Raw genomic sequence first — 27,819 nt, 5'->3', positions numbered from 1 at the left:
GTCCCCCCACAATCCATAGTAGGCCCTTTGGGTCTGCTATGGGTTTTGAGGGGAACCCCATGACAATTTTTTTTAAAAAATAGGTCCCTCCAAAAGCTATACCAGACCAAGCATGCAGCCTGCCAGGTGAGGAAAGGGGGGGGGGGGCAGGCGAGTGCCCCCCCCTCCTGAACCATACCAGGCCACATGCCCTCAACATGGAGGGCGGGTGCTTTGGGGCTTTGCCCTCCTGCCCCAAAGCACTTGGTCTCCATGTTGTTGGGCACAAGGACTTCATCCCCACAAACCTGGGCAGTGGTTGTGGGGGTCTGTGGGCAGGGGGCTTATCGGAATATGAAAGCCTCCTTTAACAAGGGGGCCCCCAGATCCCACCCCCCTATGTGAATGAGTACCGTTGTATGTTGAGTCAGTGACATCACAAGGGGGCGGTGCCACGAGGTGACATTGCCAGATGACCCCATCCTTACCTATATAAGAACTGTCAAATGGCAAGCCATGCATTTGGCGGTTTGCCTTGGTTGACAGTGAAGCATTTTTTTTCTCTTTTGGGTCCAGCAGTGGCAGTGTCAACATCATGATTTACGATGGATTTACATTGGTGGACATTGTTTTTTATTTTTAATAAAGGAATTGTCAAAAACTGCTTTCTGTTTTTATTCACTTTTTACATGTTTTGTGGTGAATGGCTAGGGGTACTATGTACAACATACTCATTCACATAGAGGGGGTAAGGATCTGGGGGCTCCCTTGTTAAAGGGGGCTTCCAGATTGTGATAAACCCCCTGCCCACAGACCCCCGTGGCTACTAGCTAGGGTTGTGGGGAGGCCCTTGCCCCCATCAACATGGGGACAAGGTGCTTTAAGGTGGGGGGGCAGAGCCCCCCTGCCCAAAAGCTCCCACCTCTATGTAAGGGCATGTGGCCTGGTATGGTTCAGGAGGGGGTCACTCACTCGCCCCCCCTTCCTGACCTGCTAGGCTGCATTCTCAGATAAGCGTCTGGTATGGATTTTGGGGGGACCCCACGCCATTCTTTTGTTAAATATTTGGGTTCCCCTTAAAATCCATACCAGACCTGAAGGGCCTGGTATGTATTGGGCGACCTCCATGCTGTTTTTCTAATATTTTTCTTATGGTGGCAATGGTACTGTATTGGCGGAAATTTTTATGAAATTTGACTATTTTTTTTCTTTAGAAATGCCATTTTGATCTACCAGGCTCAGACTTACTATCCACATGGAATAAACATTGAATGGGATTTGAATGCTTTTATCAACAATAGTTAGAGGCGACATTTGAATCCCATTCTTGTTTAGACCATGACATATTATTGATTATGATATGTGTAGTGCTGACATCCTTGCCTATTGATGTGGTTATGTATATTTTAATGTAAGGTTTATGGACATTACTGTGGTTTAGTAGAAGAGCCATCTAGTGACCAAATATGGGTAACACAACTGTATATTATTACCGAAGGACAACCTAAAGACTTGTACAGGAAGTGACTGTTTGGATTCTGAAGGTTGACCTTGTTACCCAGGAGTCTGTGTGGCCTACCCATGTACACTCTCTTACGCAGTGCATGCTGGGTAGAGGATAAAAGGGACCCGAATGGCCATTTTAGGTCTCTTGGGATCGCGTTGCCTGCCTGTGCGGATCTGTGAGGAGGCTTCCCGGAGGCAGCGGCCTGCAGCCATCATGGAACGTCAGCCTGTTTGTTTGCAGAGTGACCTGATGGAGCCTGAAAGACGGTAACCGGATTGAGAAGGTCCAGAGATACTCAGCGGAGAATCAGGGAACCGGATTGATTTGGTGAAGTGATACAGAGCGTCTGGCCCAGCTGACGGAGAGGCAAGCTACAGTCACCAGACCAAAGTGATCACGCGGAGGCTTAGCAGAGCAACTGACACTGAGCAGGCTTGAGGCCTATCTACCTTGGCGCCTCAAGAGTTGTAAATAAGTTATTGGAGTTACACCAGGAGCATTTCAGCTTAACCCTCCATGGATTTTGGATTACAGATAACAAAGGAGTGACTTTAGCTAGCGAACAAAGAAGACCCCGGATAAAGTATTGAGGCTAATACAAGGTGGCTGCAGGGGGCTTGAAGTGAAATACTATAAAAGCTAGAGAGAAAAAATAATAAATCAAAAAATAAGGGGGCGCATGCGCGGCGCTGAACGTGATGGCGGCTTGAAGAGATAGCTCTGTCTCGCCCGGAACTCTATCAGCGCCCTGGAGGGCTCATAATCGGTTTCGCACCTCATGATCTACACCCTCCAGGTCCCCTTATCACGGTGCATGCCTTCAAAGAAGAAGAAAACCCGCAGCGGGAGCCAACATACCTTAACTCACTATCTCCTGCGCACGAGGGATAGCGACATGATGGCCCAAGATGGCGCGGAGCGGTGCGGTATCACTTCCTCCCCGCTCACCTCACCACAAGTCTCCGCGGGCTCTCCTTCACTCCGGCCCCAGGTAGGAGACAATAACTCTCTCTCAAAGGCGGATCTGGACGCCAGCCTGGAAGCTATGTACGACAGGCTGGCGTCCAAGTTTCAAACGGAGCTGCACAAGTCCTCGCAGGCCTTATCACAGGAGATTGCGGCCCTGGGTTCCAGGACTGACAGGCTGGAAAGCAAGCACGACGAACTTGCGCTCGCACATAACGATCTCAGCAGGGAACATGAAACCCTCGTTTCGACCGTTCTGACTATGCAGTCGCAAATCGAGGAGCTCGATAATAGGAATAGGCGCAATAACTTACGTCTCAGAGGGATCCCGGAATCGGAGACAGACCTGATACCCACGGTTATCCGCCTCTTTAAATCTCTCCTACCGGATCACGAATCGTCCTCCTTTACGTGCGATCGGATACACCGAGCTCTCCGTCCGAAGCCTCCTGCAGACAAACCCCCACGGGACATTGTCTTGTGCATGAAAGACGTCCTAGTTAAAGAGGACATATTACGTGCAGCAAGAAACAAACAGCGCATTCTTTTGGATGAAGCTCTTATTCAAATTTTCCCGGATATTTCCCCAGCCACTTTGGAGAGAAGGAGGAACCTCAAGGATGTTACTTCTGCCCTGCAATCAGCCCGGATTCGCTATAGATGGGGGTTCCCCTTCAAGTTAGTGGTTCCTCACAATGGCAGCACCTACTCTGTCACTACGCTCCAGGAGGGCCAAGAACTCCTTGTTAAGCTGGGTCTCTTAAATGCAGCGGATCTTCACAGACCACCCTCCACCCCCAGACCAGCGCCTATTTGGCAAACTTCACCCTCGCGGAGAGACAGAAGAAGGATTCGTTATGGAATCGGGGACCACAACGCTGACAGCCCACGGTAGTCGGAGTCATTTCTTTTTGGGTTCCCCCCCTGTTTTCTATCCCTGGCTACCCGCCTTTCACTTGAACCTTATGGCCACCATGACGGTATGCTCCCTAATCTACACATTGTTCCGGAAGGGCTTCTTTGATGGTCTGCCACGGGTTTGAGCTGCTGCCTGCTTCCCCCACCCAGCAAATTTCCTGTTATTTCCCTTTTTTGTGGAACTCTTGGTGTTTTTTACGCTTGTTTTGAGCTGGGTTCGAGACCCTGTAGTCTCGGAGTTCTTTATTTCTCCCGTTTTTGGGGTTATCAGGTAATTGGACAGTTCACCTTTTTTCTTTGTTTTTTCTCCTTTACTGGTTACCTGACCCTACTCCTTTTGGAACAGGCTAAGCCTGGGTACGTTCAATTTTCTGGATATGTTCCAGTTCCTTGACTCTTTTTGTCTTGTTTTTGTTTTTGATTTTTGTTTTTATTTTTCTCTCATTTTTTTCTATTACCCACAACTAGCGATGATGGTTGCTTCTCAAGTAATGCTGACTGAATATGTTGGTTTTTTTCTATATCTTGTTTCACTGAGGGGAGGTGGTTTTCAGTTGTTATCGGACGCGGCGGATGGCAGTGCCCCTGGTCACCTTATTTGGGCTTTTCACCCCACCCCCTTGTATCGGTTTTTCTACTCCAATACCGGGGTTCCCTTAGCTATCCTCACCTTAGATCTTATCAATGGTAATTACATGCATATCTCATAATGTTCAGGGGTTTAACTCCCCTAATAAAAGGAGGAAGGCCTTTGACTTTTATAAGACGTTGGATGCCAAGGTTCTCCTCCTCCAAGAGACCCACTTTGCACGCAAATCTCACCCTAAATTTTTTCATAGGAATTATCCCCAAGCATTTTACACCCTTCATTCCTCCAAGTCCAGGGGGGCTGCCATCTTCTTGCACTCTTCCTTTCCTATGGATATTAGACGTGTGTATAAAGACGCAGAGAGTAGATATGTTATCATCCAAGGGGTAGTATGTAATAGAGAATTGACTATTGCTAGTGTCTATGCTCCGAATGATGCACCAGCTACCTTCTTTAAGTAATTTTTTGAAAAACTCTCCTCATTTCAATCTTCTCATTTAATCATAGGTGGGGACTTCAATCTGGTTGCGAATCCCACCCTGGATCGCTCTACTCACACGTCTCTATCCAAGGCCTTCCCCAAATCCCTAAATTGCAGTCTAGTGGAGTTTCAACTCTCTGACACCTGGCGGGCACATAATGTGGGTATTAAAGAATTCACATTTTATTCCCGCCCCCATAATAGCTCGGCGAGGTTGGATTATATCTTTACCTCACCCATCATACTGGCCAACTCAACTAAAGCGGTCATTCATCCCTGTGTTTGGTCTGACCATCACCTCACCTCCTTTTCCACCACATTTATCAAATTGGCCCCTACCCCACATTCCTGGAGGCTTAATGAAGCCCTGCTGTCTGATCCCTCTTTTATACCCCTTATCGAAGAGGCTATTGAAGACTATTTTAACTTTAATGCTCAACCCGATACTCTACCCTCAGTGTTATGGGTGGCTCATAAAGCAGTCCTCAGAGGGAAGATTATTGAGGTCTCAACTATTCGCAATAGGATGACCAATGGTAGAATTCTGACTCTCACGCGAGAGTTGGACCAACTTTACAGGAATACAGCCGCCTTACATTTAGAATCCACTAGACGAGAAATAGATTGCAGAAGGCTAGAGTTGGACTCCTTATTGTCCAACAAGGTGGAGAAGTCTTTTAGATGGGCAAGGGCTAAACACATCCTCTTAGACAATTCAGCATCCTCACCATTCGCACGAAAACTTAACCGCCTTTCCCGCCCTCCTCATATCTATAAGTTGAACAACAGAGAGGGACAACTTACATCCCACCCGAAAGAGGTCTTAGACATCTTTAGAAATTTCTATTCTTCTCTGTTAGCCCCTAATGCAGACATTGAGGCCCAGGCAGTGAATTCCTGGTTGGACACGATACCCCTTCCCACTCTATCTCAGTCACAGTCTGAACAACTTAATTCACCTGTTTCCACAACTGAAGTTTTGAACGTCATTAAATCCCTTAAATTGGGCTCAGCCCCTGGTCCAGATGGGTTTGCGGCAGTCTATTACAAGAAATTTGCATCTCATTTAGCACCTAGACTGGCATGCCTGTTCAATTGGGTGATGCGTGGAGGCAGTTTCCCAGAAGAGATGTTGCTGGCAAACATGTCTTTGATACCTAAACCTGACAAAAATCATTCCCTCCCACAAAATTACAGGCCCATATCCGTTATGAATAATGACCTCAAAATTTTCAGTAGGATCCTTGCGGACAGATTGGCTAGATTTATTCCCTGTCTTATCTCCCCATTCCAATCCGGATTTATTCCCCACAGGCTGATAACCGACAACATTCGTTTGGCCTCGGATATTATCCAAGATGCCAACTCTACCTCCCGTAGCTTACTTTTACTTAGTCTGGACATCCAAAAGGCCTTTGATAGCGTTGCCTGGCCCTACCTTACTTCAGTTTTGCAAAAAATGGGTTTTGGGGGAGAATTTTTGCATTCCTTCCACACCCTCTATAAGAATCCCATGACCAGAATCAAAATCCCTGGCTGCTGCTCTGATTTCTTCAATGTAGGTAGGGGCACGAGACAGGGTTGCCTCCTTTCCCCATAAATTTTTGCCCTTGCCCTTGAGCCCCTAGCCATAGCTATTCTGAATAACCCCGATATTTCTGGTTATAACAAAGGCCCCCTGTCATATAAGTTTTGCATGTATGCGGACGATGTCCTCATGTTCCTAATGAACCCTCTGCTCTCCCTTCCCAATTTATTTGCCTCCCTGTCAAAATTTGCGGAGATATCGGGGTTGACCATTAATATGTCTAAATCTTCTGCCCTTCCTATAGGTATCCCTCCGTTGGATCTCTTACACCTCAAACAGTCCTTTCCCTTCCACTGGCCGGACTCATCTCTATCCTACTTGGGGATAGCACTCCCAGATCATTATAATAAATTATTCACGTCCAACTACCCACCCCTTGTCAAGAAAATTAAAATGACCCTGAAGATGTGGTCCAGACTTCATATATCCTTCTTGGGCAGGATTACCGCTCTAAAGATGGTGGTGCTTCCTAGGCTTTTATATTTTTTTCGTTCTCTCCCTATTAGATTATCAAGGTCTTATCTTAATGATGTACAAGCTTCCCTCCTTCGCTTTGTTTGGCAAGATAAACCCCCTAGATTTTCCAAAGCTATATTGTACCGCTCCTCTAAAAAAGGGGGATTGGGGGTTCCACAGATATGGCTGTACTATCTGGCCAGCAGATTCTCGCAACAGGCTCAATGGAATATCAGGGCTTCCAGGGTTCCGTGGGTACAATTTGAACAAGAATCTGTAAAGCCTCTTTTTCTTCCGGGTATGATGTGGATCCCTCCTTTGGTCAACCACACTAAGTCCTATGGGAATATGCTTGTCTCGGATGGCATGCTCCTTTGGCATATATATAAGCACGTTTATGGTTTGGTGTCTCGGGCTCCTGGTGGTGCCTCCTTTTTGGGGGACTCCAGGTTCCTGACTGCACACAACCACTTAAATGCTTTCCGCATCTGGATAGAATTGGGTCTTATATCCCTTAAGGACTTTATAGTGGACTCAAACTTCACCACATTCCAGGACCTACAAGTTAGATTTCAGATCCCCCACACGGAGTTTCTCCATTTTTTGCAAATTCGACATTTCTTTCTTCATCATTACCCTGGCCCCTACTCAACGCCCCCGACCTCTTTTGAGGAGATCTGTTATACAGCCCCTAGACAGAAGGGGTTGATCTCTTTGCTCTACCGGGGCCTTGAGGAGGTGACGGGTGGAAATGACCTGAAATATAGGGCCTCCTGGGAACAGGAACTCGGGGTTCTGAGTGACTCAATTGACTGGGGGGAGTCCTGGCGCAATATGTGCCAATGCACGAAATCCCTGTCAGTAAGGGAAACTGCTATAAAAGTGATTACTAGGTGGTATTATACTCCCCTGCGGTTACATAAAATCTTTCCACAGGCTCCGAACAGTTGCTTTAGGGGCTGCCCCCTCCCAGGCTCGTATACACACATCTTCTGGGACTGTGACCGGATACTGCCTATATGGCAACTTCTCTTTGATATAATTGATAAGTTGGCAGGCTACCATGTCACTTTAACATCACATCATGCTCTGTTATTTCAATCCCCGCCAGATGTTCCCAAACCACTGAGAAAGTTGATTCATTCAATCTGCCTGGCCATGCTATGGTCAATTGCTTTCAACTGGAAGTCCCCCTCACTTCCTCTCCCACAGATCTTGTCTCGAGTAGATCTTATGATGCACTCTGAGAAAATTTACCACACTCTTCATGACACTATGCCTCTGTACGAGGCCAAATGGAATCCATGGTTTATATTTCGACTATCACACTGACCACGCTAGTCTCTCCTTCCCGCTCTCCTTCTTTTTCGCTTTGTCTTTTCTTGTGTTCTTTTTTTTTTCTTCCTTCTTTTCCATTCTATGTATCTACTTTCTTTTTGATTATATTGTATCTCATGATCCTTATACATCTGATTTAGTTGAATGTAACAATTAAAACCCATGAGTTTGTCCCAGTTCCATGCAGAGTATTGTCTTTGAAATATCTCTCTCACCATTGATTACATGTCATTTTGTTTACGGTAGTTGTTTATCACTATGTTATTTTGCTGTATTTAACGATGGATATGTAATACTGCTGTTTACCCCTCCTTTTTTTTTCTTTGTATGGTTCTGCATGGGAATTTCCCGATACTCATACTTTGTATTTCTGTTGAATCTTTTTCAATAAAACGTTTGAAAAAAAAAAAAAAAAATAATAATATATTATATGTAAGGCAATAAGCTCAATACATTTTATTTAAAAATAAATAAATAAATAAATATATATAGATCTCTATACATACCAAAAATCAATTATAGATTAGAATAAATGGGGCGCTGATTTTTGGTATGTATAGCGATGTACATATAATTATTTATTTATCTATTTATTTATTTTTAAATAAAATTAATTGAGCTTATTGACTTAAATATAATATATTATTTTTTGATTTATTATTTTTTTCTCTCTAGCTTTTATAGTATTTCACTTCAAGCCCCCTTCCGCCACCTTGTATTGGTTGTGTTTGCTGGCTGTATTTGCTGCCTGGGAGCATCTATCCTGCCTCACTTGATGCGCATGGTATGTTGGCCGAGTGTTGATAGGATGGGGGTTACCCTCCCTGGGGACATCTGTGGAGGAGGGACTAGGAGGAGGAGTGGCCAGGGCTGGGACCCTTTATAGCCGAACAGCTGGTCACTCGCTGTAGCGTGCACTTTAATAATTATATTATTACTTTTTCTCTCTTTAGTGCTAAAGCAATTTTTGATCATCACTTTATTCTACTCCTCTGATGAAGCCAATGTGTTGGCAAAACTAGTAGGGAAGAAGTTGGCCTGCTACTTACCATCTTATCAGCTGGTCATCAAAATGTGCTTCATTATTGATATGTGACTACTTTGTACTGACGGCTCCCTTTTTAAATCACATTTTGTATAATTTTGCATGAATAAAAGTTTTCTTTATAAAAGTACTTGTCGATTTATTTGTGGCACCGTGATAATCCCTTCCCTGTTTGCTCCAAATTGTATTTAATTACCGAGATGAGGTGCCTTATCTATCAAGGACATACCAGACACACCCTTTCCTGAACATATGGTATTGTATAGTGGCTCAGAGCTTTCCTTAGCTTACCTCTTCTTATGCCGCGTACACACGACCAGACTTTTCAACGGACTTAATCCGGCGAACTGGAATCCGTCTGACAATTCGATCGTGTGTGGGCTCCAGTGGACTTTTTCTTCCCAAAAGTCCGGCGGACCTAGAAATAAAACTTGCTTCAAATCTTTCCGACGGACTCGAGTCCGGTCGAAAAAATCTGGTTGTCTGTGTCCTAGTCCGACGGACTAAAACCAACGCTAGGGCAGCTACTGGCTATGAACTTCCTTATTCTACATCATCACGTTCGAATCCGTCAGACTTTTGGAGTGATCCTATGTGGCCAAGTCCGTTCGTTTGAAAGCCCGGCGGACCTCAGCTACAAAGTCCATCGGATTGTCTGCCGGACCAAGCCCGTCGAAAAAGTCTGGTCATGTGTAGGCGGCATTACATAACCTAATCCTAACCCTGACTAACCTACTTGATGTGCCACTAGGTTGTCCAGCAAATCATATAGAATAAAAATACAGTAATAATAAATTTGCAAGAACAAAAATTAGCTGGTATCAATATATTAGTGAAAACAATGGGGACACAAACCTGTACAGTGGTTGCTGGTCATTTTCCTGCTTTGTATTTTAGAGATTCCTTTCACTGCATCACATTTACATATCAATTGGAGCTTGAGCCTCTTCTTTTCTTAGGGTATGCAAAAACCACATTACCATTCTAAAATGGAAAATGTGGGAGAACTGTGATTCTACTGAATAACTCATGACAAATTGTCACCAATACCTGGGTACCCCCCGTTCGACTCCCCACTTACCCCTCCAAACCCCTCAGACCTATACGCCTTCTTCAAGCCTTCCTTCTTTTCTTCTTCTACTCCTTTCAACTCTCTCTACCCTCAAACTCTTCTCTTTTCCTTTTCATTTGCACCACTAACACCTTAAGCAATTCAGATGGGTACCTATCTAAACTGAAATATTTGTATGCCTGATCCCAAAGCCAAATCTGAGGGCTTGTACAAATGCTTGTATACCTTTCACTAATAGTGAATCCTGTGCTTATTGTATGTTCTTCTTCAAATCTTGGACTTTAGCTGTGTTTATAATGTTATATCTGAAATTGTTACCTTTGAAAAATGGAAATTCAATACAAGTTATTGAACAAGTACAAAAACATGGGAGAGCTTGAGCTTGGAACATTGTGCCATTTTTATCTTTAAAAAGGTGACCTAATCAACTGAAAATCCTTCTAAGCTCTTATCAGCTGCCTCATGGCTTTCTGAACATCTTTATTCCTCAGGCTATAGATCAAGGGGTTCAGCATTGGGGTGATCACTGTGTAAAATATTGACACACTTTTGCCTGTGTCTCCTGTGAATAATTGTTGTGGTCTAGTGTAAATAAACATGGCTGACCCATAGAAAATGACCACCACCACAAGATGGGAAATACACGTGGAAAATGCTTTGCTTTTTCCCAAGCGAATTGTCATGACAGCAATTATGATTCTAATGTATGAAATGCAGATTAGTAAAAGTGGTATGAAAAGCATGAAGGGCAATAAAAACAGTATTAAGTTATTGATTACTGAGGTGTCACTGCAAGAAAGCCGAAGCAATAGAGGGAGCTCACAGAAGAAGTGATTGATGGTGTTAGGACCACAGAATATTAGTCTGAATGTTAGATATGTTCCAAATGATGCAGCAATGCAACTAGTCAGCCATGATATGCTGATCACCCAAAAACAAACAGTTGTGCTCATGATCATATTGTAATGCAGAGGACTGCAGATAGCCACATATCGGTCATAGGCCATGAATGCCAGAAGCAGACACTCCGTCTCACCCAAGAAAAGGGAAATGCAGAACTGGACAGCACAGCCTGTGAATGAAATACTCTTTTTTGCTGAAAGAAAATTTACTAACATTTTGGGTACAATGGAGGAAGTGTAGCAGATGTCCAAGAAAGAGAGACTAGACAAGAAGATGTACATGGAGGTGTGCAAACGTTTGTCGGCCCTCACAGCCAGAATGAGAAGGAGATTCCCAGTCAGTGTGGTCATGTAAACTATCAGGAAAATATGGAACAGCACGACTTGTATGAAAGGATCCGCCGAAAGTCCAAGAAGAATGAACTCTGTCACAGTGCTTTGGTTTTGTGTGTACATATCAATCACTCCAAACTGTGATGAGAAAATATTTTTGGTTCTTACAAAGTCATCATATGTGATAATATATATTGTACATGCTAATGCTGCCATGTTTTATTGTCTGGTACATAGAAAATTCAAGACACCTTTTATCTCTGTTTTAAATAAAATGTATGAATGTCATCAATGTATTAAAGTTTTAGGTGTTTATCAGACATGAAAAGTTCAAAGTGTAACTTATACACTTATGGAGAATATTCTCTTACAGTGGTTATAAAGGCAGAAGTTTTTTTTATCTTAATGCATTCCAAGCATTAAGATAAAAAACCTTCGGTGTGCAGCAGCCCCCCCCCCCCCCCCACCCCCCTTATACTTACCTTCAGCAATGTTGCATGAGAGCCTTGGCTGTCCAAGACTCTGATTGGCTGAGACACAGTAGCAGCTTTGGCTTCCGCTTCTGTCATTTAAAGTCAGTGAGCCAACGAGGAGAGAGAGAGAGGAAAGGGCCGAGCCACGGCACCATGTCTTCATGGACAAACAGGACAGCAGCTCAGGTACCCCCATAGCAAGCTGCTTGCTGTGGAGGCACTCTGCAAGCGGGAAGGGCAAAGAGTGCCAGCGAGGGACCCAAGAAGAAGAGGATCTGGACTGCACAGTGCAAAACCACTGCACAGAGCAGGTAATTATAACATACTTGTATTTTTTAAACTAAAGAAAACAAGACTTTAATATCATTTTAAACATACAGACCTTTCAGCTGGTTGTCCCATGTAAATGAGATCTTTGTATTAAAATATAAAAAACTAGTCTCATGGCTGCAAAATCATGCATGTGACAAGTTCAATGACATTCTATACCTGAAATTATGATAATGGTACATACAGTATGATGAGTGAGTTTAAAGAAAATGTATACATTACTCTTCTCCTCTCCATGCCGTTAAGAGACCAAGAGAAAAACGAGACAAGTCACGCCTTTCTAAAAGTTGGTGTTAACGCACAGTATATATATATATATATATATATAGTAATAGTATCTCACGAAAGTGAGTACACCCCTCACATTTTTGTAAATATTTTATGATAACTTTTCATGTGACTAAACTGAAGAAATGACACTTTGCTACAATGTAAAGTAGTGAGTGTACAGCTTGTATAACAGTGTAAATTTGCTGTCCCCTCAAAATAACTCAACACACGGCCATTAATGTCTAAACCGCTGGAAACAAAAGTGAGTACACCCCTAAGTGAAAATGTCCAAATTGGGCCCAATTAGCCATTTTCCCTCATTGGTGTCACGTGACTCGTTAGTGTTACAAGGTCTCAGGTTTGAATGGGGAATAGGGATGAGCCGAACACCCCCCTGTTCGGTTCGCACCAGAACCTGCGAACAGACCTAAACTTCATGTGAACTTTAGAACCCTATTAAAGTCTATGGGACTCGACCGTTCACAATCTAAAGTGCTAATTTTAAAGGCTAATATGCAAGTTACTGTTCTAAAAAGTGTTTGGGGTCCTGGGTCCTGCCCCAGGGGACATGGATCAATGCAAAAAAAAGTTTTAAAATGGCAGTTTTTTCAGGAGCAGTGATTTTAATAATGATTAAAGTGAAACAATAAAAGTGTAATATTCCTTTAAATGTGGTAGCTGGGGGGTGTCTATAGTATGCCTGTGAAGGGAGCGCATGTTTCCCGTGCTTAGAACTGTCCCTGCACAAAGTGTCATTTGTGCAGGAAAAAAAGTCTTTTAAAATCACTTGCGGCTATATTGTCGGCTCCCCATAATACAAAGAACACTCAATGAGTGCTCTCAGTATTCGCCGACAATTCATTCATTCATTGATAAAAAAAAAAAGCGTGGAGGTTCCCCTAAATTCAATTACCAGGCCCTTCAGGTCTGATATGGATATTAAGGGGAACCCCGTGTCAAATTAAAAAAAAAATATGACGTGGGGGGTCCCCCTAAATATCCATACCAGACCCTTCAGGTCTGGTATGGATATTAAGGGGAACCCCGCATGAAATTTTAAAAAAAAATTGACGTGGGGGTCCCCCTAAAAATCCATACCAGACCCTTTATCCAAGCACGCAACCTGGCAAGCCGCAGGAAAAGAGGGGGGACGAGAGAGCGCCCCCCCCCTCCCTCCTGAACCGTACCAGGCCACATGCCCTCAACATTGGGAAGATGCTTTGGGGGTCTGTGACCCCTCAAAGCACCTTGTCCCCATGTTGATGAGGACAAGGGCCTCATCCTCACAACCCTGGCCAGTGGTTGTGAGGGTCTGCGGGCGGGGGGCTTATCAGAATCTGGAAGCCATCTTTAACAAGGGGACCCCCAGATCCCGCCCCCCCTGTTTGAAATGGTAAGGGGGTACCCCTACCATTTCACAAAGAAAGTGTAAAAATGGTTAAATAAGACAAACACACTTTTGAAAAATTCCTTTATTAAAAAAAATAAAAATAAAAAAAAGATATCAGCGGTGCTAATCCACTCTTGCTATCCAGCGACGGATCTCCGGGGTCCAGCGATGGATGATCATATCCAGCGACGGGGGATCTCTCAGTCCAGCGCTGTCCATACATCCGTCTTCTGTCTCCACTGCGGAGACACTGCGGGGATCCCTGCGCTGACGTTTCTTATATTAGGAGGGCGGGGCCACCCGTCACCTGACCCCCGCCCCCTCTGATGCTGGTGAGGAAAGCTATGGGGTTCCCCAGTGACGTATGGGTGACCCCGCCCCCTCTGACGTAGCGCAGGTTTCCTTAACATCAGAGGGGGCGGGGTCACCCATACATCATTAGGGAATCCCTGGCTCCCCTCACCAGCATCAGAGGGGCGGGGTCAGGTGATGGGTGGCCCGCCCTCCTAATATAAGAAACGTCAGCGCAGGGATCCCCGCAGTGTCTCCGCAGTGGAGACAGAAGACGGATGTATGGACAATGCTGGACTGAGAGATCCCCCGTCGCTGGATATGATCATCCATCGCTGGACCCCGGAGATCCGTCGCTGGATAGCAAGAGTGGATTAGCACCGCTGGAATCTTTTTTTTATTTTTTTATTTTTTTAATAAAGGAATTTTTCAAAAGTGTGTTTGTCTTATTTAACCATTTTTACACTTTCTTTGTGAAATGGTAGGGGTACTTTTGTACCCCCTTACCATTTCAAACAGGGGGGGGGCGGGATCTGGGGGTCCCCTTGTTAAGGGGGCTTCCAGATTCTGATAAGCCCCCTGCCCACAGACCCCCACAACCACCGCTCAGGGTTGTGGGGATGAGGCCCTTGTCCCCATCAACATGGGGACATGGTGCTTTGAGGGGTCACAGACCCCCAAAGCATCCTCCCAATGTTGAGGGCATGTGGCCTGGTACGGTTCAGGAGGGAGGGGGGCTGCTCTCTCGTCCCCCCCTCTTTTCCTGCGGCCTGCCAGGTTGCGTGCTCGGAGAAAGGGTCTGGTATGGATTTTTAGGGGGACCCTCACGTCAATTTTTTTTTTTAAATTTGACACGGGGTTCCCCTTAATATCCATATCAGACCTGAAGGGCCTGGTAATTGAATTTAGGGGAACCCCCACGCTTTTTTAAAAAAAATTTTAATCAATGAATGAATGAATTGTCAGCTAATACAGAGAACACTCATTGAGTGTTCTCTGTATTACGGGAGCCAACAATATAGCCGCAAGTGATTTTAAAATACTTTTTTTCCTGCACAAATGACACTTTGTGCAGGGACAGTTCTAAGCACGGGAAACATGCGCCCCTTCACAGGAATACTATAGACACCCCCCAGGTACGACATTTAAAGGAATATTACACTTTTATTCTTTCACTTTAATCATTATTAAAATCACTGCTCCTGAAAAAACGGCCCTTTTTAAAACTTTTTTTTGCATTGATCCATGTCCCCTGGGGTAGGACCCAGGTCCCCAAACACTTTTTAGGACAGTAACCTGCATATTACCCTTTAAAATTAGCACTTTAGATTTCTCCCATAGACTTGTATAGGGTGTTCCGGCTTTTCGAATTTGCCACGAACAGCCCAAATTGTTCACTGTTCGCTGAACAGGCGAACAGGCAATGTTCGAGTCGAACATGAGTTCGACTCAAACTCGAAGCTCATCCCTAGGGGGGAACGTGTGTGGTAAATTTGATGTTATCGCTCTCACTCTCTCATATTGGTTACTGGAAGTTCAACATGGCACCACATGGCACCTCATGGCAGAACTTTCTGAGGATCTGATAAAAAGAATTGTTGCTCTACCTAAAGACAGCCTAGTTTAAAAGAAGATTGCCAAAACCCTGAAACTGAGCTGCAGGGCAGTGGTCAAGACCATACAGCAGTTTAACAGGAAAGGTTCCACTCAGAACAGGACTCGCCATGGTCGACCAAAGAAGTTGAGTGCACGTGCTCAGCGTCAAATCCAGAGATTGTCTTTGGGAAATAGATGTATAAGTGCTTCCAGCATTCAGAGGTTGAAGGGGTGGGGGTCAGCCTGTCAGTGCTCAGACCATACTTCGCACTCTGCATCAAATTGGTCTTCATGGATGTCTCCCCAGAAGGAAGCCTCTTCTAATGATGATGCACAAGAAAGCCTGCAAACAGTTTGCTAAAGACAAGCAGACTAAGGACATGGATTACTGGAACCATGTTCTGTGATCTGATGAGACCAAGATAAATGTATTTGGTTCAGATGGTGTCAAGCTTGTGTGGCAGCAACCAGATGAGGAGTACAAAGACAAGTTACCTACAGTCAAGCATGGTGGTGGGAGTGTCATGGTCTGGGGCTACATGAGTGGTGCTGGCACTGGGTGAGCTACAGTTCATTGAGGGAACCATGAATGCCAACATGTACTGTGACATACTGAAGCAGAGCATGATCCCCTCCCTTCGGAGACTGGACCGCAGGGCAGCATTCCAACATAATGACCCCAAACACACCTCCAAAATGACCACTGCCTTTCTAAAGAAGCTGCGGGTAAAGGTAATGGACTGGCCAAGCATGTCTACAGACCTAAACCCTATTGAGCATCTCTGGGGCATCCTCAAACGGAAGGTGAAGGAGTACAAGGTCTTCAACATCCAGCAGCTCCATGATATCGTCATGGAGGAGTGGAAGAGGACTCCAGTGGCAACCTGTGAAGCTTTGGTGAACTCCATGCCCAGGAGGTAAAGGCAATGCTGGAAAATAATGGTGGCCACACAAAATATTGCCACTTGCCAGTGCTTTAGACATTAATGGCTGTGTGTTGAGTTATTTTGAGGGGACAGCAAATTTACACTATTATACAAGCTGTACACTCACTACTTTACATTGTAGCAAAGTGTCATTTCTTCAGTGTTGTCACATAAAAAGATATAATAAAACATTTACAAAAATGTGGGGGGTGTACTCACTTTTGTGAGATACTGTATATACCAGTGGCAACATTTGCTTTCTACGTGTTTTATTTTTATTTTTTACTTATTTCACCTGATAATCCATTGATTACCACATGTTCTGTTCTGTATAACTGTGCTCACTCACTACACTGTCTCTATGTAGGAAGTCACGTTTGTCACCAATGCTGCTGCCCTAATTTGGAATACAAAGATGTCTTTTTTTTGTTCCTCTCCATTACCTCGAGGCTAAGAGAATTAGTGGTTTACGGAAAATAGCATGGAGCTAAGATAAGATTGTTTGTGCTTTTAAGTGACATCACAAAAGTGAGAAGGATAACACAATGCTGGCAAGGTCAACAAGTATTTGTATTACTTGCCGAAAATGTCTTATTCTAAATAATAAAAGCATAGCCGCAAACACATCTAAGAACTGATGGTCTGGCATGTATTCAATTTTTATTTTTGGGATTAGAAATCTTTTAGCAGAACCCCATCCGAAAATAACAAGAAAAAATGCGTAGTTCATTAAAAGATAGTTGAGGTCATTCTTGATTGGACAATGAAAGGAGAAGCAGCTCAGTGATGAGCTCAGCTCTTCATCCCTCTGATTTCTTATCATTCCTCCCATCTGCATGCTTCTTGTCAGCACATACACTGATTGGCTACCTGTGCTGCTTAAGCCGCGTACACATGGGCAGACTGTCTGGCCAACTTAGTCCGTCAGACAATCCGACGGACAGTCCGTCATACTTTCGAATGAACGGACTTGACCACACACACCACTTTTTGAGCGGACTAATACGGCGTACTAAGTCCGCCATACTATCCGCCCTACTTTTGAAATGAACGGACTCGCCCACACACGCGGAGGAAAGTCCGCTCATTTTGAGCGCGTCTCCAGGTAGGCGGGGCCCGTGAAGGAGACGTCGCTGACCCCGCCACCTGGTATGGCCTTAAAGGGGAACCCTAACGCCGAAAAAAATCGGCGTGGGAGTCCCCCCCAAGTCCACAACAGACCCTTGTCCGAGCAGGCTACCCGGCCGGCCAGGAAAGGGGGGCGAGCGAGCGCCCCCCCCTCCTGAGCCGTACCAGGCCACGTGCCCTCAACATGGGGGGGTGCCTTGGGGAAGGGGGGGGGGCGCTCGGCCCCCCCACCCCAAAGCACCTTGTCCCCATGTTGATGAGGACAAGGGCCTCTTCCCGACAACCCTGGCCGTTGGTTGTCGGGGTCTGCGGGCGGGGGGCTTCCGTCTTCGGGGGTCTTCTCGCCGGACTCATCCGCTATCTTCTTGTAGCTCTTTTGCTAGCGGAGGAGTCCGGCTTTCTTCCTCGCCGCCGGCCTCTTCTCCCGACTTCAGGGGTCTTGTCCCCCTCTTCGGTTCTTCTGCCGGGCCACCGCGCCTTCTTATAGCTCTTTTACAGGCGGTGGCCCGGTCTTCTGTCGCCGCCGCCTTTCGTTCTTCTTCTTCTTCTTCTTCTTCTCCAGGAGATGTTGCCTCGACGATCTCTCCGGCCGGAATGCCAGGGACGCACTGCGCGGCCACTTATATAGGGACAAGGGGCGGTGTCACATGGCTTTATGTCACATGGGTTGGTGTCACATGGTGACCCCGCCCCCTTACGATGTCATAGTCCCCATGTGACATCAACCCATGTGACCAACCCATGTGACATAAAGCCATGTGACACCGCCCCTTGTCCCTATATAAGTGGCCGCGCAGTGCGTCCCTGGCATTCCGGCCGGAGAGATCGTCGAGGCAACATCTCCTGGAGAAGAAGAAGAAGAAGAAGAACGGAAGGCGGCGGCGGTCGGCGACAGAAGACCGGGCCACCGCCTGTAAAAGAGCTATAAGAAGGCGCGGTGGCCCGGCAGAAGAACCGAAGAGGGGGACAAGACCCCCGAAGTCGGGAGAAGAGGCCGGCGGCGAGGAAGAAAGCAAGTCCGGCAAGAAGACCCTTGAAGACCGAAGACCCCCGGAGCTGTGCAATAAAGTATTTTATCTCGTGTGTTGTGTTTTTTTTGGTACTTTTATTTTACAGGTGAATGGGTATGGGTACATTGTACCCCATACTCATTCACATAGGGTGGGGGGCCGGTATCCGGGGGCCCCCTTATTAAAGGGGGCTCCCGGATTCCGATAAGCCCCCCGCCCGCAGACCCCGACAACCAACGGCCAGGGTTGTCGGGAAGAGGCCCTTGTCCTCATCAACATGGGGACAAGGTGATTTTGGGGTGGGGGGGCCATGCGGCCCCCCCTTCCCCAAGGCACCCCCCCATGTTGAGGGCACGCGGCCTGGTACGGCTCAGGAGGGGGGGCGCTCGCTCGCCCCCCTTTCCTGGCCGGCCGGGTAGCGTGCTCGGACAAGGGTCTGTTGTGGACTTGGGGGGGACCCCCACGCCGATTTTGTGCGGCGTTGGGGTTCCCCTTTAAGTCCATACCAGGCGGCGGGGCCAGCAACGTCTCCTTCGCGGGCCCCGCCTACCTGGATACCCGCTCGAAATGAGCGGACTTTTCTCCGGACGGGAAAAGTCCGCTCATTTCAAAAGTACGGCGGACTGGCATACACACGGGCGCATTGTCCGCTGAAATGCGAGTCCGACGGACAGTATTACGGAAATTCCGAAATACTTAGTCCGCCAGACTGCACGCTGAAAAAGTCCGCTGAAGCCCACACACGAGCGGACTGTCCGCTGAAATGTGTTTTGGCGGACTAAGTTGGCCAGACAGTCCGCCCGTGTGTACGCGGCTTTATTCTTCTCACAATCCAGTCCTGCAATAGACTGGTCCTGGGTCAAATCTGGATACTTTAACTACTTGCATTTAAAAAATACATGTAATGATTTATTATTGATTACAGAGCTGCCTTCATTTTTGTCCTTTATATCTGCCTAGAGTTTCCTTTTATATAGTTCTCTGTGCCATAGATAGGTAGCACAGTTTGTGGTAAGAGAGTCTTCTTGTACTTTGCTTGGTTCACATTTTCTCTGACACCTATCCTGACTTTTGGCAAAAAAGATAGTGAAAGTTTTGTTCAGTTGATTTTTTATTTTTTTTGAATTTTTAAAAATCTTTGTGTGACGACGACAGTCAGAAGTTGTAATTATAATGCCGTGTACACACGATCGGAATTCTCGTCGGAAAAGCTCTGATGGTTTTCCCGACGGAATTCCGACAGAATTCGGCTCAAGCTGTCTTGCCTACACTCGGTCACATCAAATTCCGATCATTTATAACACGGTGACGTACAACACGTACGACGTGACTAGAAAAAGGAAGTTCAATAGCCAGTAGCCAATAGCTTCTGTCTCGTAGTTGAATCTGAGCATGCGTGATTTTTGGCGTGTCGGAATTGCATACACACGATCGGAATTACCGATAGAAATTTTTTCCTTCGGGAAAATTGAGAACATGCTATCAATTTTTGGCTGGCGGAAATTCGGACAGCTAAATTCTGATAGAGCATGCACACGGTCGCATTTTCCGATGAAAAGCTCTCATCGGTCTTTTTCTGGCTGGAATTCCGATCGTGTGTACACGGCATCAGTTCAATTAACCTAATTGACCCTTTCTAATCATAGGAAACACTCAAGTCTACAGGTTTGCTTGCAACCATTGGAGCACATATAGGCAGGGGTGGGCTGGCAGCCTTAGGCCTGGGGGGCAAGTCCAGTCAAGTGGCCCATTAACACCTTGGCGATCAGCCGCTGTCGTTATACGGCAGCAGGTTGGCTCCCCAGTGCCCATGGCGGGACGCTGGAGCCGATGCGCATGGCCAGCGGCTGCGATATTTGCCGGTGACCTGCGATCGCTCCTGAGAGAGACAGAACAGGGATCTGCCAATGTAAACAGACATGCCCGTTCTAACAGGTGAATTAGAGAAAGATCTGCTGTTCCTAGTGATCAGGAACGTCGATATCTCTCTCTACTCCCAGTCACTACACAAGCTCTGATCACTGTATAATTTTCACTGGTCCCAAAAAAGCGTCAAGTGTCCAATCTGGATGTTGCAATGTTGCAGTCCTGTGCAGACTCACCAGTGCAGTGCCCATCAATGCAGCCTGATCAGTGCCCATCAATTCAGCCTCACCAGTGATTATCAGTGCAGCCTGATCAGTGTCCATCAATGCAGCCTCATGGTCACCAGTGCAGACAATGCCCATCAATGCAGCCTGATCAGTGCCCATGGGATGTGGGGGTCCAGCCAATTGCAAGAATGCATTCTTGTAGGATGGTAAACTCACAGTTCTATGTAGTATAGCAAATCTCTGCATGTCTAATCCTCAGTGCCCACTGCCCAGAGTCCAAATACAGTTCGATGTGTGACTGGGTTACATTCACAAGAAACACTGAGGGCTCCATTCAAAACAGCGGAACCAAAATGCAGTGGTGGCCCATTAGGGGTGCCCGGGTGCTGCCCCCTTTCTCCTCTCCACCCCCTATATGCAGTGGATAGATTCATGCATAGCATGAATCTATCCACTGCTGCTCCCTATTCATGCATCTGGCCCCCTTCAGGTCACTGGGCACATGAATTACAGTGGCCAGGTTTTTTTTTAAGCACCTGATTAGAGCTAGGTGATTGTAAGGGTAAGTGCCAGGCAGACAGTGGGCAGGGGTCCTCCTGGATCAATCTGCTCTGCTGACCAGATGGGGGGGGTCGAAGTGGCTATGTGCGTCTGTGTGGGGAGGGTGGGTGTTGATTGATGAGTCTGCTGGCCGGGCGGTTGTTCGATGAGCCCACTGGTGGGGGGTTGCTAGATGAGAGGGGCTGCTGGATGAGTCCACTGGCGGGGGGGTTGCTAGATGAGGGTGGGTTGCTGGATGAGTCCACTGGCGGGGGGTTGCTGGCTGAGTCCGCCGACGGGGGTTGCTGGGTGAGTCCGCTGGTGGGGGTTGCTGGGTGTGTCCGCTGGTGGGGAAGGTTGCTGGGTGAGTCCGCTGCTGGGGGGGTGCTGGGTGAGTCCACTGCTGGTAGGGTTGCTGGCTGAGTCCGTTGACGGGGGGGTTGCTGGCTAAGTCCACTGGCGAGCGGGGTTGCTGGGTGAGTCCGCTCGCAGAGGGGTTGCTGGGTGAGTCCACTGGAGGGCGGGGTTGCTGGGTGAGTCTGCTGGTGGGGGGATGCTGGCAGAGTCCAATGGCGGGGGCTGCTGGCTGAATCCGCTAGCGGGGGGTTGCTGAATGAGTCCATTGGCAGGGATGTGATGGCTGAATATGCTAGCGGGGGGTTGCTGGATGAGTCCGCTGGTGGGGGGGTGATTCCTGAATACGCTGGCAGGGGGTGATGGCTGAATACGCTAGCAGGGGGGTTGCTGGATGAGTCCGCTGGCGGGGATTGCTGGCTGAATCCGCTGGTGGGGGGTTGGTTGATTGCCCTTAAGCCACCACTGCCAAACTTTAAAATTGTTGCTATGCATCATTTCTTAAATTTACTACTGAAGGGTATACAGTAAATAAGTTTTATCACAACAGAGGTCATCACACCTTACTTCAGGCTGGGGAGGGCTGTGTGTTTCAGTGGAGAGCCAGGTCCTTGCACCTCTTCAGGGGGTGATGATTCTGTCATGTCAAGTCTCTTCTCTTCTCTGCAGCCAGCACCCGGCCCTAGCCCACAAGCTCAGCAAGTCACATGGGACGTGACATTATTGACGCCGCTCGTACCCTCCCCTGACGTGCCATGTGACCTGCCTCTGAGACTCCTTGGCAAGTTTGGCAGTGGCGACTCCAGGGCAATCAGCCAACCCCCCCACTAGTGGATTCAGCCAGCAACCCCCACCAGCGGACTCAGCCAGCAACCCCCACCAGCGGACTCAGCCAGCAACCCCCCGCCAGCGGACTTAGCCAGAAACCCCCCCCGCTAGCAGACTCACCCAGCAACCCGGACCGCCAGCGGACTCAACCAGCAACCTCCCGCCAGCGGACTCACCCAGCAACCCCCCGCCAGCGGACTCACCCAGCAACCCCCCCGCCAGCGGACTCACGCAGCAACCCCACATGCCAGTGGATTCACCCAGCAACCCACACGACAGCGGACTCACCTAGCACCCAGCAACCCCGTGCGCCAGCGGAATGAACCAGCAACCCCCCCGCCAGCAGATTCAGCCAGCAACCCCCCACCAGCGGATTCAGCCAGAAACCCCCCCCCGCCAGTGGACTCAGCCAGCAACCCCACCTGCCAGCGGACTCACCCAGCAACCCCGCATGCCAGCGGACTCACCCAGCAACCCCCCACCACTGGACTCATCCAGCAACCCCCCCGCCAGTGGACTCATCCAGCAACCCCCCGCCATCGGACTCAGCCAGCAACCCCCCCACCAGCAGACACACCCAGCAACCCCCCACCAGCGGATTCAACCAGAAACCCCCCCGCCAGTGGACTCAGCCAGCAACCCCCCCACCAGCAGACACACCCTGCAACCCCCTGTCAGCGGACTCACCCAGCAACCCTCTGCAAGCTGACTCATCCAGCAAACCCCCCCCAGTGGACTCATCCAGCAAACCCCCATCTAGCAATCCCCCTGCCAGGGGACTCATCCAGCAGCCACCTCTCATCTAACAACCCCCCACCAGCGGGCTCATCCAGCACCCCCCTGCCAGCTGACTCATCAAGCAACACACACCTCCCTGCGCACAGACGCACATAGCCACCCCAACCCCCCATCTGGTCAGCAGAGGAGACTGATCCAGGTGGACCACCGCCCACTGTCTGCCTGGTACTTACCCCATCACCTAGCTCTAATCCGGTGCTTAAAAAAAAACCTGGCCACTGTAATTCATATGCCCAGTGACCCGAAAGGGGCCAGATGCAGGAATAAGGGGCGACAGTGGATCTATGCATGAATCTATACACTGCATACAGGGGGGAGAGGAGAGAGTGGGGGCACCCGCGCACCCCTAATGGGCTGCCATTGCATTTTGGTTCTGCTGTTTTGAACGGAGCCCTCAGTGTTTCTTGTGAATGTAACCCAGTCACACATCGAACTGTATTTGGACTCTGGGTAGTGGGCAATGAGGGATAGGACAGACATGCAGAGATTTGCTATACTACATAGAACTGTTAGTTTACTATCCCACAAGAATGCATTCTTGCAATTGGCTTGAGAGATTTTGAGCTCCCAGTTCTGTATAGAGGGCTGTGAGACAGACCCAGGCCCTAACACCCTGGGCCCCAGCTGACCCCCACATCCCATGGGCACTGATCAGGCTGTACTGATGGGCACTGTCTGCACTGGTGACTGTGAGGCTGCATTGATGGACACTGATCAGGCTGCACTGATAGCCTCTGGTGAGGCTACATTGATGGGCACTGATCAGGCTGCATTGATGGGCACTACACTGGTGAGTCTGCACTGATGGACACTGTCTGCACTGGCGAGGCTGCACTGATCAGCACTGTCTGCACTGGTGAGGCTGCACTGATGAGCAGTGATCAGGCTGCACTGATGAGCAGTGATCAGGCTGCATTGATGGGCACTGTCTGCACTGGTGAGGCTGCATTAAGGGCACTAATCAGGCTGCATTAATAGGCACTGATGAGGCTGCATTGATGAGAACTGTTTAGTCTGCACTGATGGGCACTGTCTGAACTGATCAGGCTGCACTGATGGGCACTGATCAGGCTGCACTGATGCCTGTGAACTCTCTGCACTGGTGAGGCTGCACTGATGGGCACTCTCTGCACTGGTGAGGCTGTGCTGATGGGCACTGTCTGCACTGGTGAGGCTGCATGGATGGGCACTGAGCAGGCTACACAGATGGGCACTGATCAGGCTGCACTGGTGAGGCTGCACTGATGGGCACTGATCAGGCTGCACTGTGAGGCTGCACTGATGGGCACATATCAGGCTGTTGATGGGCACTGGTGAGCCTGCATTGTTGAGCACTGATGATGGTGAGCTGATTCGGTGGTTTAACCACTTCAGCCCCGAAAGGATTTACCCACTTCCTGACCAGGCAATTTTTTGCAATACGGCACTGCATTGCTTTAACTGACAATTGATGTGTGATGTTGTACCCAATAAAATTGACATACTTTTTTCCCACAAATGGAGCTCTCTTTTGGTGGTATTTGGTCACGTTTTTATTTTTTGTGCTATAAACAAAAGAAGAGCGAAATAAAAATAAAAAAAACAACCAATATTTGTTAACTTTTTGCTATAATAAATATCCTCAAAAAATATATATTTCTTTATCAGTCTAGGCCAATATGTATTTTTTTTACATATTTCATATTTTTTGCAAAAAAAATAAAAAATTGCAATAATCGTGGATTGGTTTGTACAAAAGTTATAGTGTCTACAAAATAGGGAATAGATTTAAGATTTTTTTTTTTCTAGTAATGGCAGTGATCAGCGATTTTTAGCATTGTGGCAGACAGATTGGATACTTGACACTTTTTTGGGACTAGTGCAAATTATAAAGTGATCAGAGCTAAAAATACCCAATGATTTTTGTATAAATGTCACTGGCAGGGAAGAGGTTAACACTAGGGGGCGATCAAGGGGTTAAGTGTTCCATAGGGAGGTGTTTCTAACAGCGTAGTGACTGGGAGTAGAGAGAGAGATCGATGTTCCTGATCACTAGGAACAGCAGATCTTTCTCTAACTCGCCTGTCAGAACAGGGATGTCTGTTTACATTGACAGATCCCTGTTCTGTCTCTCTCAGGAGCAATCATGGGTCGTTGGCAAATCGCAGCCGCCGACCACGCGCATCAGCTCCAGTGTCCCACCGTGCGTGCCGGGGAGCCAACCTGCTGCCGTATAACGACGGTGGCTGATCGGCAAGGTGTTAATGGGCCACTTGACTGGACTTGCCCCCCAGGCCTAAGGCTGCCAGTCCTCCCCTGGAGGTGGGAGTTGTAGTTTGCAGTGCTGATAAGATCCTTACCTTTAGTGCGGCCGGACTACACCTCCAACAATGCAGCGCAGCCTGCACAGCAGCAACCAGCTAGGCAATCGGCGGCCGTCACAGCCAACATTTACCAAAAAATGTAATAAAAAAATGAACAGGCAGCCAGCGCCCGCGCCATTTTAAAGATGATGTAGGGGGCCTGGGGGGAAATTTCGACCCTGCGCCCAGCCTGCCCCTGCATATAGGCTAACTGATTGTCAACCATTTTATTCTGAATGATATATAAAGTAATTTAGTTCATGTTGTATATAAAACATTTTACTAGCTCTATCATCACACTATATGACAATTCATAAAATTGAGCAACAAATATCTAAAATGACCTAAATGCATTTTATAAACAAGAAAAAGAAACTGCACTAAGGTGAGCAACAAATTATGTACTAGTTGGTCGTAAAGGGACCCAGTTCAGCTGCGGCTTAACTGTATCACATAACTACAGAAAAAACACATGGAAAAATAAAAAAGCTGCGCTAAACCATAAATACAACACGAAATTTAGAAGGTTAGAACCTGCCGTGCATAAACTTTTGCAACAATGTGACAATGTCAGATAAGCCTATTACACCCTATCTCATGGGTGAAATAGGGAATTCAGGATGAATCATAAACAGTGATCCAAATGAAACAATATAATAGACACCCGGAGTGTTAATAAAAATGTATAAATCGTGACAAAATACAGAAAAAGTCCTTTTAAATAAAATTAAATGTAGACAAATGAAGAAATAAAATCTTCCACTTGAATAGTGCTTGATCCACCACCATATATCCAGATTCACTTCTTACCAAAAATTAATGACCCCCCACTACAGAGGGTCACATAGAGCGTGTAGGTATACAATTATCCCCCACTTCGAAAAGGATCCTGGCTGCTCTCCTCACTCCACCGTTTTCATAATCAGATTATTGAATACACTTCCTCAAGCCATCTCCCGTATACTTAAATGTCTTGAAGATATACGCCAATTACATGGAAAAGAGATGAAGCTCCAATAGTATAAAACCCTTATTAAATGGATCCAAATATAAAATAAAATGCACTTACAATGTACAAGAAAAAGGTCAGCCTTAAGTCCGCTGCGCCGGCCGGATGCACACGGACAAACCCGTCCTTCCTGGATATACACTCCTTCACACGAGGTGACGTTAGCGCGTCACTCAACCCAGCGCACTGATCAGCTCCCTCGTAGTCTATTGACACTTCCTCCAGCTCTGAGGCTCTGATCCTTTTCGAAGTGGGGGATAATTGTATACCTACACGCTCTATGTAACCCTCTGTAGGGGGGGGGGGGTCATGAATTTTTGGTAAGAAGTGAATCTGGATATATGGTGGTGGATCAAGCACTATTCACAAGTGAAAGATTTTATTTCTTCATTTGTCTACATTTAATTTTATTTAAAAGGACTTTTTCTGTATTTTGTCACGATTTATACATTTTTATTAACACACCGGGTGTCTATTACGGTATATTGTTTCATTTGGATCACTGTTTATGATTCATCCTGAATTCCCTATTTCACCCATGAGATAGGGCAGTGATGGCAAACCTTGGCACCCCAGATGTTTTGGAACTACATTTCCCATGATGCTCACCTACACTGCAGAGTCCATGAGCATCATGGGAAATGTAGTTCTAAAACATCTGGGGTGCCAAGGTTCACCATCACTGAGATAGGGTGTAATAGGCTTATCTGACATTGTCACATTGTTGCAAAAGTATATGCACAGCAGGTTCTAACCTTCTAAATTTCGTGTTATATTTATGGTTTAGTGCAGCTTTTTTATTTTTCTAAATGCATTTTATTGTGCATAATAAATTACCAATGACAGACTTATTTTGGAAATAGATAGAAAATGATATGAAATGCTGTAAAGCTTACTTTCCTTTTAAAATGAAATAATAATAAAAATAATGATAATGATAAGGATAACAATAATAATTATCTTCATAATGGTTCCTATTGTCTTGATATTTCAATAAAATATGTCATGAGATCAGCGTCTCTCTGCCGATTGCACTATAGTGCAGCAATACATGGATTAAAGAGGCTTTTATTTTAGTATTCAGTGTCTCATGAGTGAGTTTTCCTTAGTTCCCCAAAGTCCTATGTGTCCTTGCGGCATTTGTTTTGTTTGCATATTGGAAAATTGATTAACACTTACTATAAAGTGTACAAACCTATTGTATACATTATCATTGGTTTTAGAGAAAACAATAGCTTTTTTGGGGGGAAAATAATATTAAAAAGTG

General features: G+C 46.7%; 1 protein-coding gene across 2 annotated transcripts; it reads right to left on the bottom strand.

Annotated features, from left to right (window-relative positions):
• Nucleotides 1-9,061: 9,061 nt before the first annotated feature.
• Nucleotides 9,062-27,585, bottom strand: LOC143989132 (olfactory receptor 5AP2-like). Of its 2 annotated transcripts, XM_077489156.1 has the most exons (2): nt 27,449-27,585; nt 9,062-11,312 (listed from the first exon to the last, which is right to left on the bottom strand). In XM_077489156.1, the coding sequence occupies exon 2, from the start codon at nt 11,295-11,297 to the stop codon at nt 10,380-10,382; it is 918 nt and encodes a 305-aa protein (XP_077345282.1). In that variant the 5' UTR covers nt 11,298-11,312; nt 27,449-27,585; the 3' UTR covers nt 9,062-10,379. The 2 variants fall into 2 exon arrangements, with proteins under 2 accessions (XP_077345282.1, XP_077345281.1); XM_077489155.1 differs by lacking the exon at nt 27,449-27,585 and having other exon boundaries at nt 9,062-11,485.
• Nucleotides 27,586-27,819: the final 234 nt, after the last annotated feature.

The sequence above is a fragment of the Lithobates pipiens genome, unplaced genomic scaffold (genome assembly GCF_037356315.1).
Source record: "Lithobates pipiens isolate NorthernLeopardFrog02 unplaced genomic scaffold, aLitPip1_a1.2 Scaffold_18, whole genome shotgun sequence".
Taxonomy (NCBI): Eukaryota; Metazoa; Chordata; class Amphibia; order Anura; family Ranidae; genus Lithobates; species Lithobates pipiens.
Note: the sequence above shows the minus strand (reverse complement) of the source record. Positions and strands in the feature narration are given on the sequence as shown.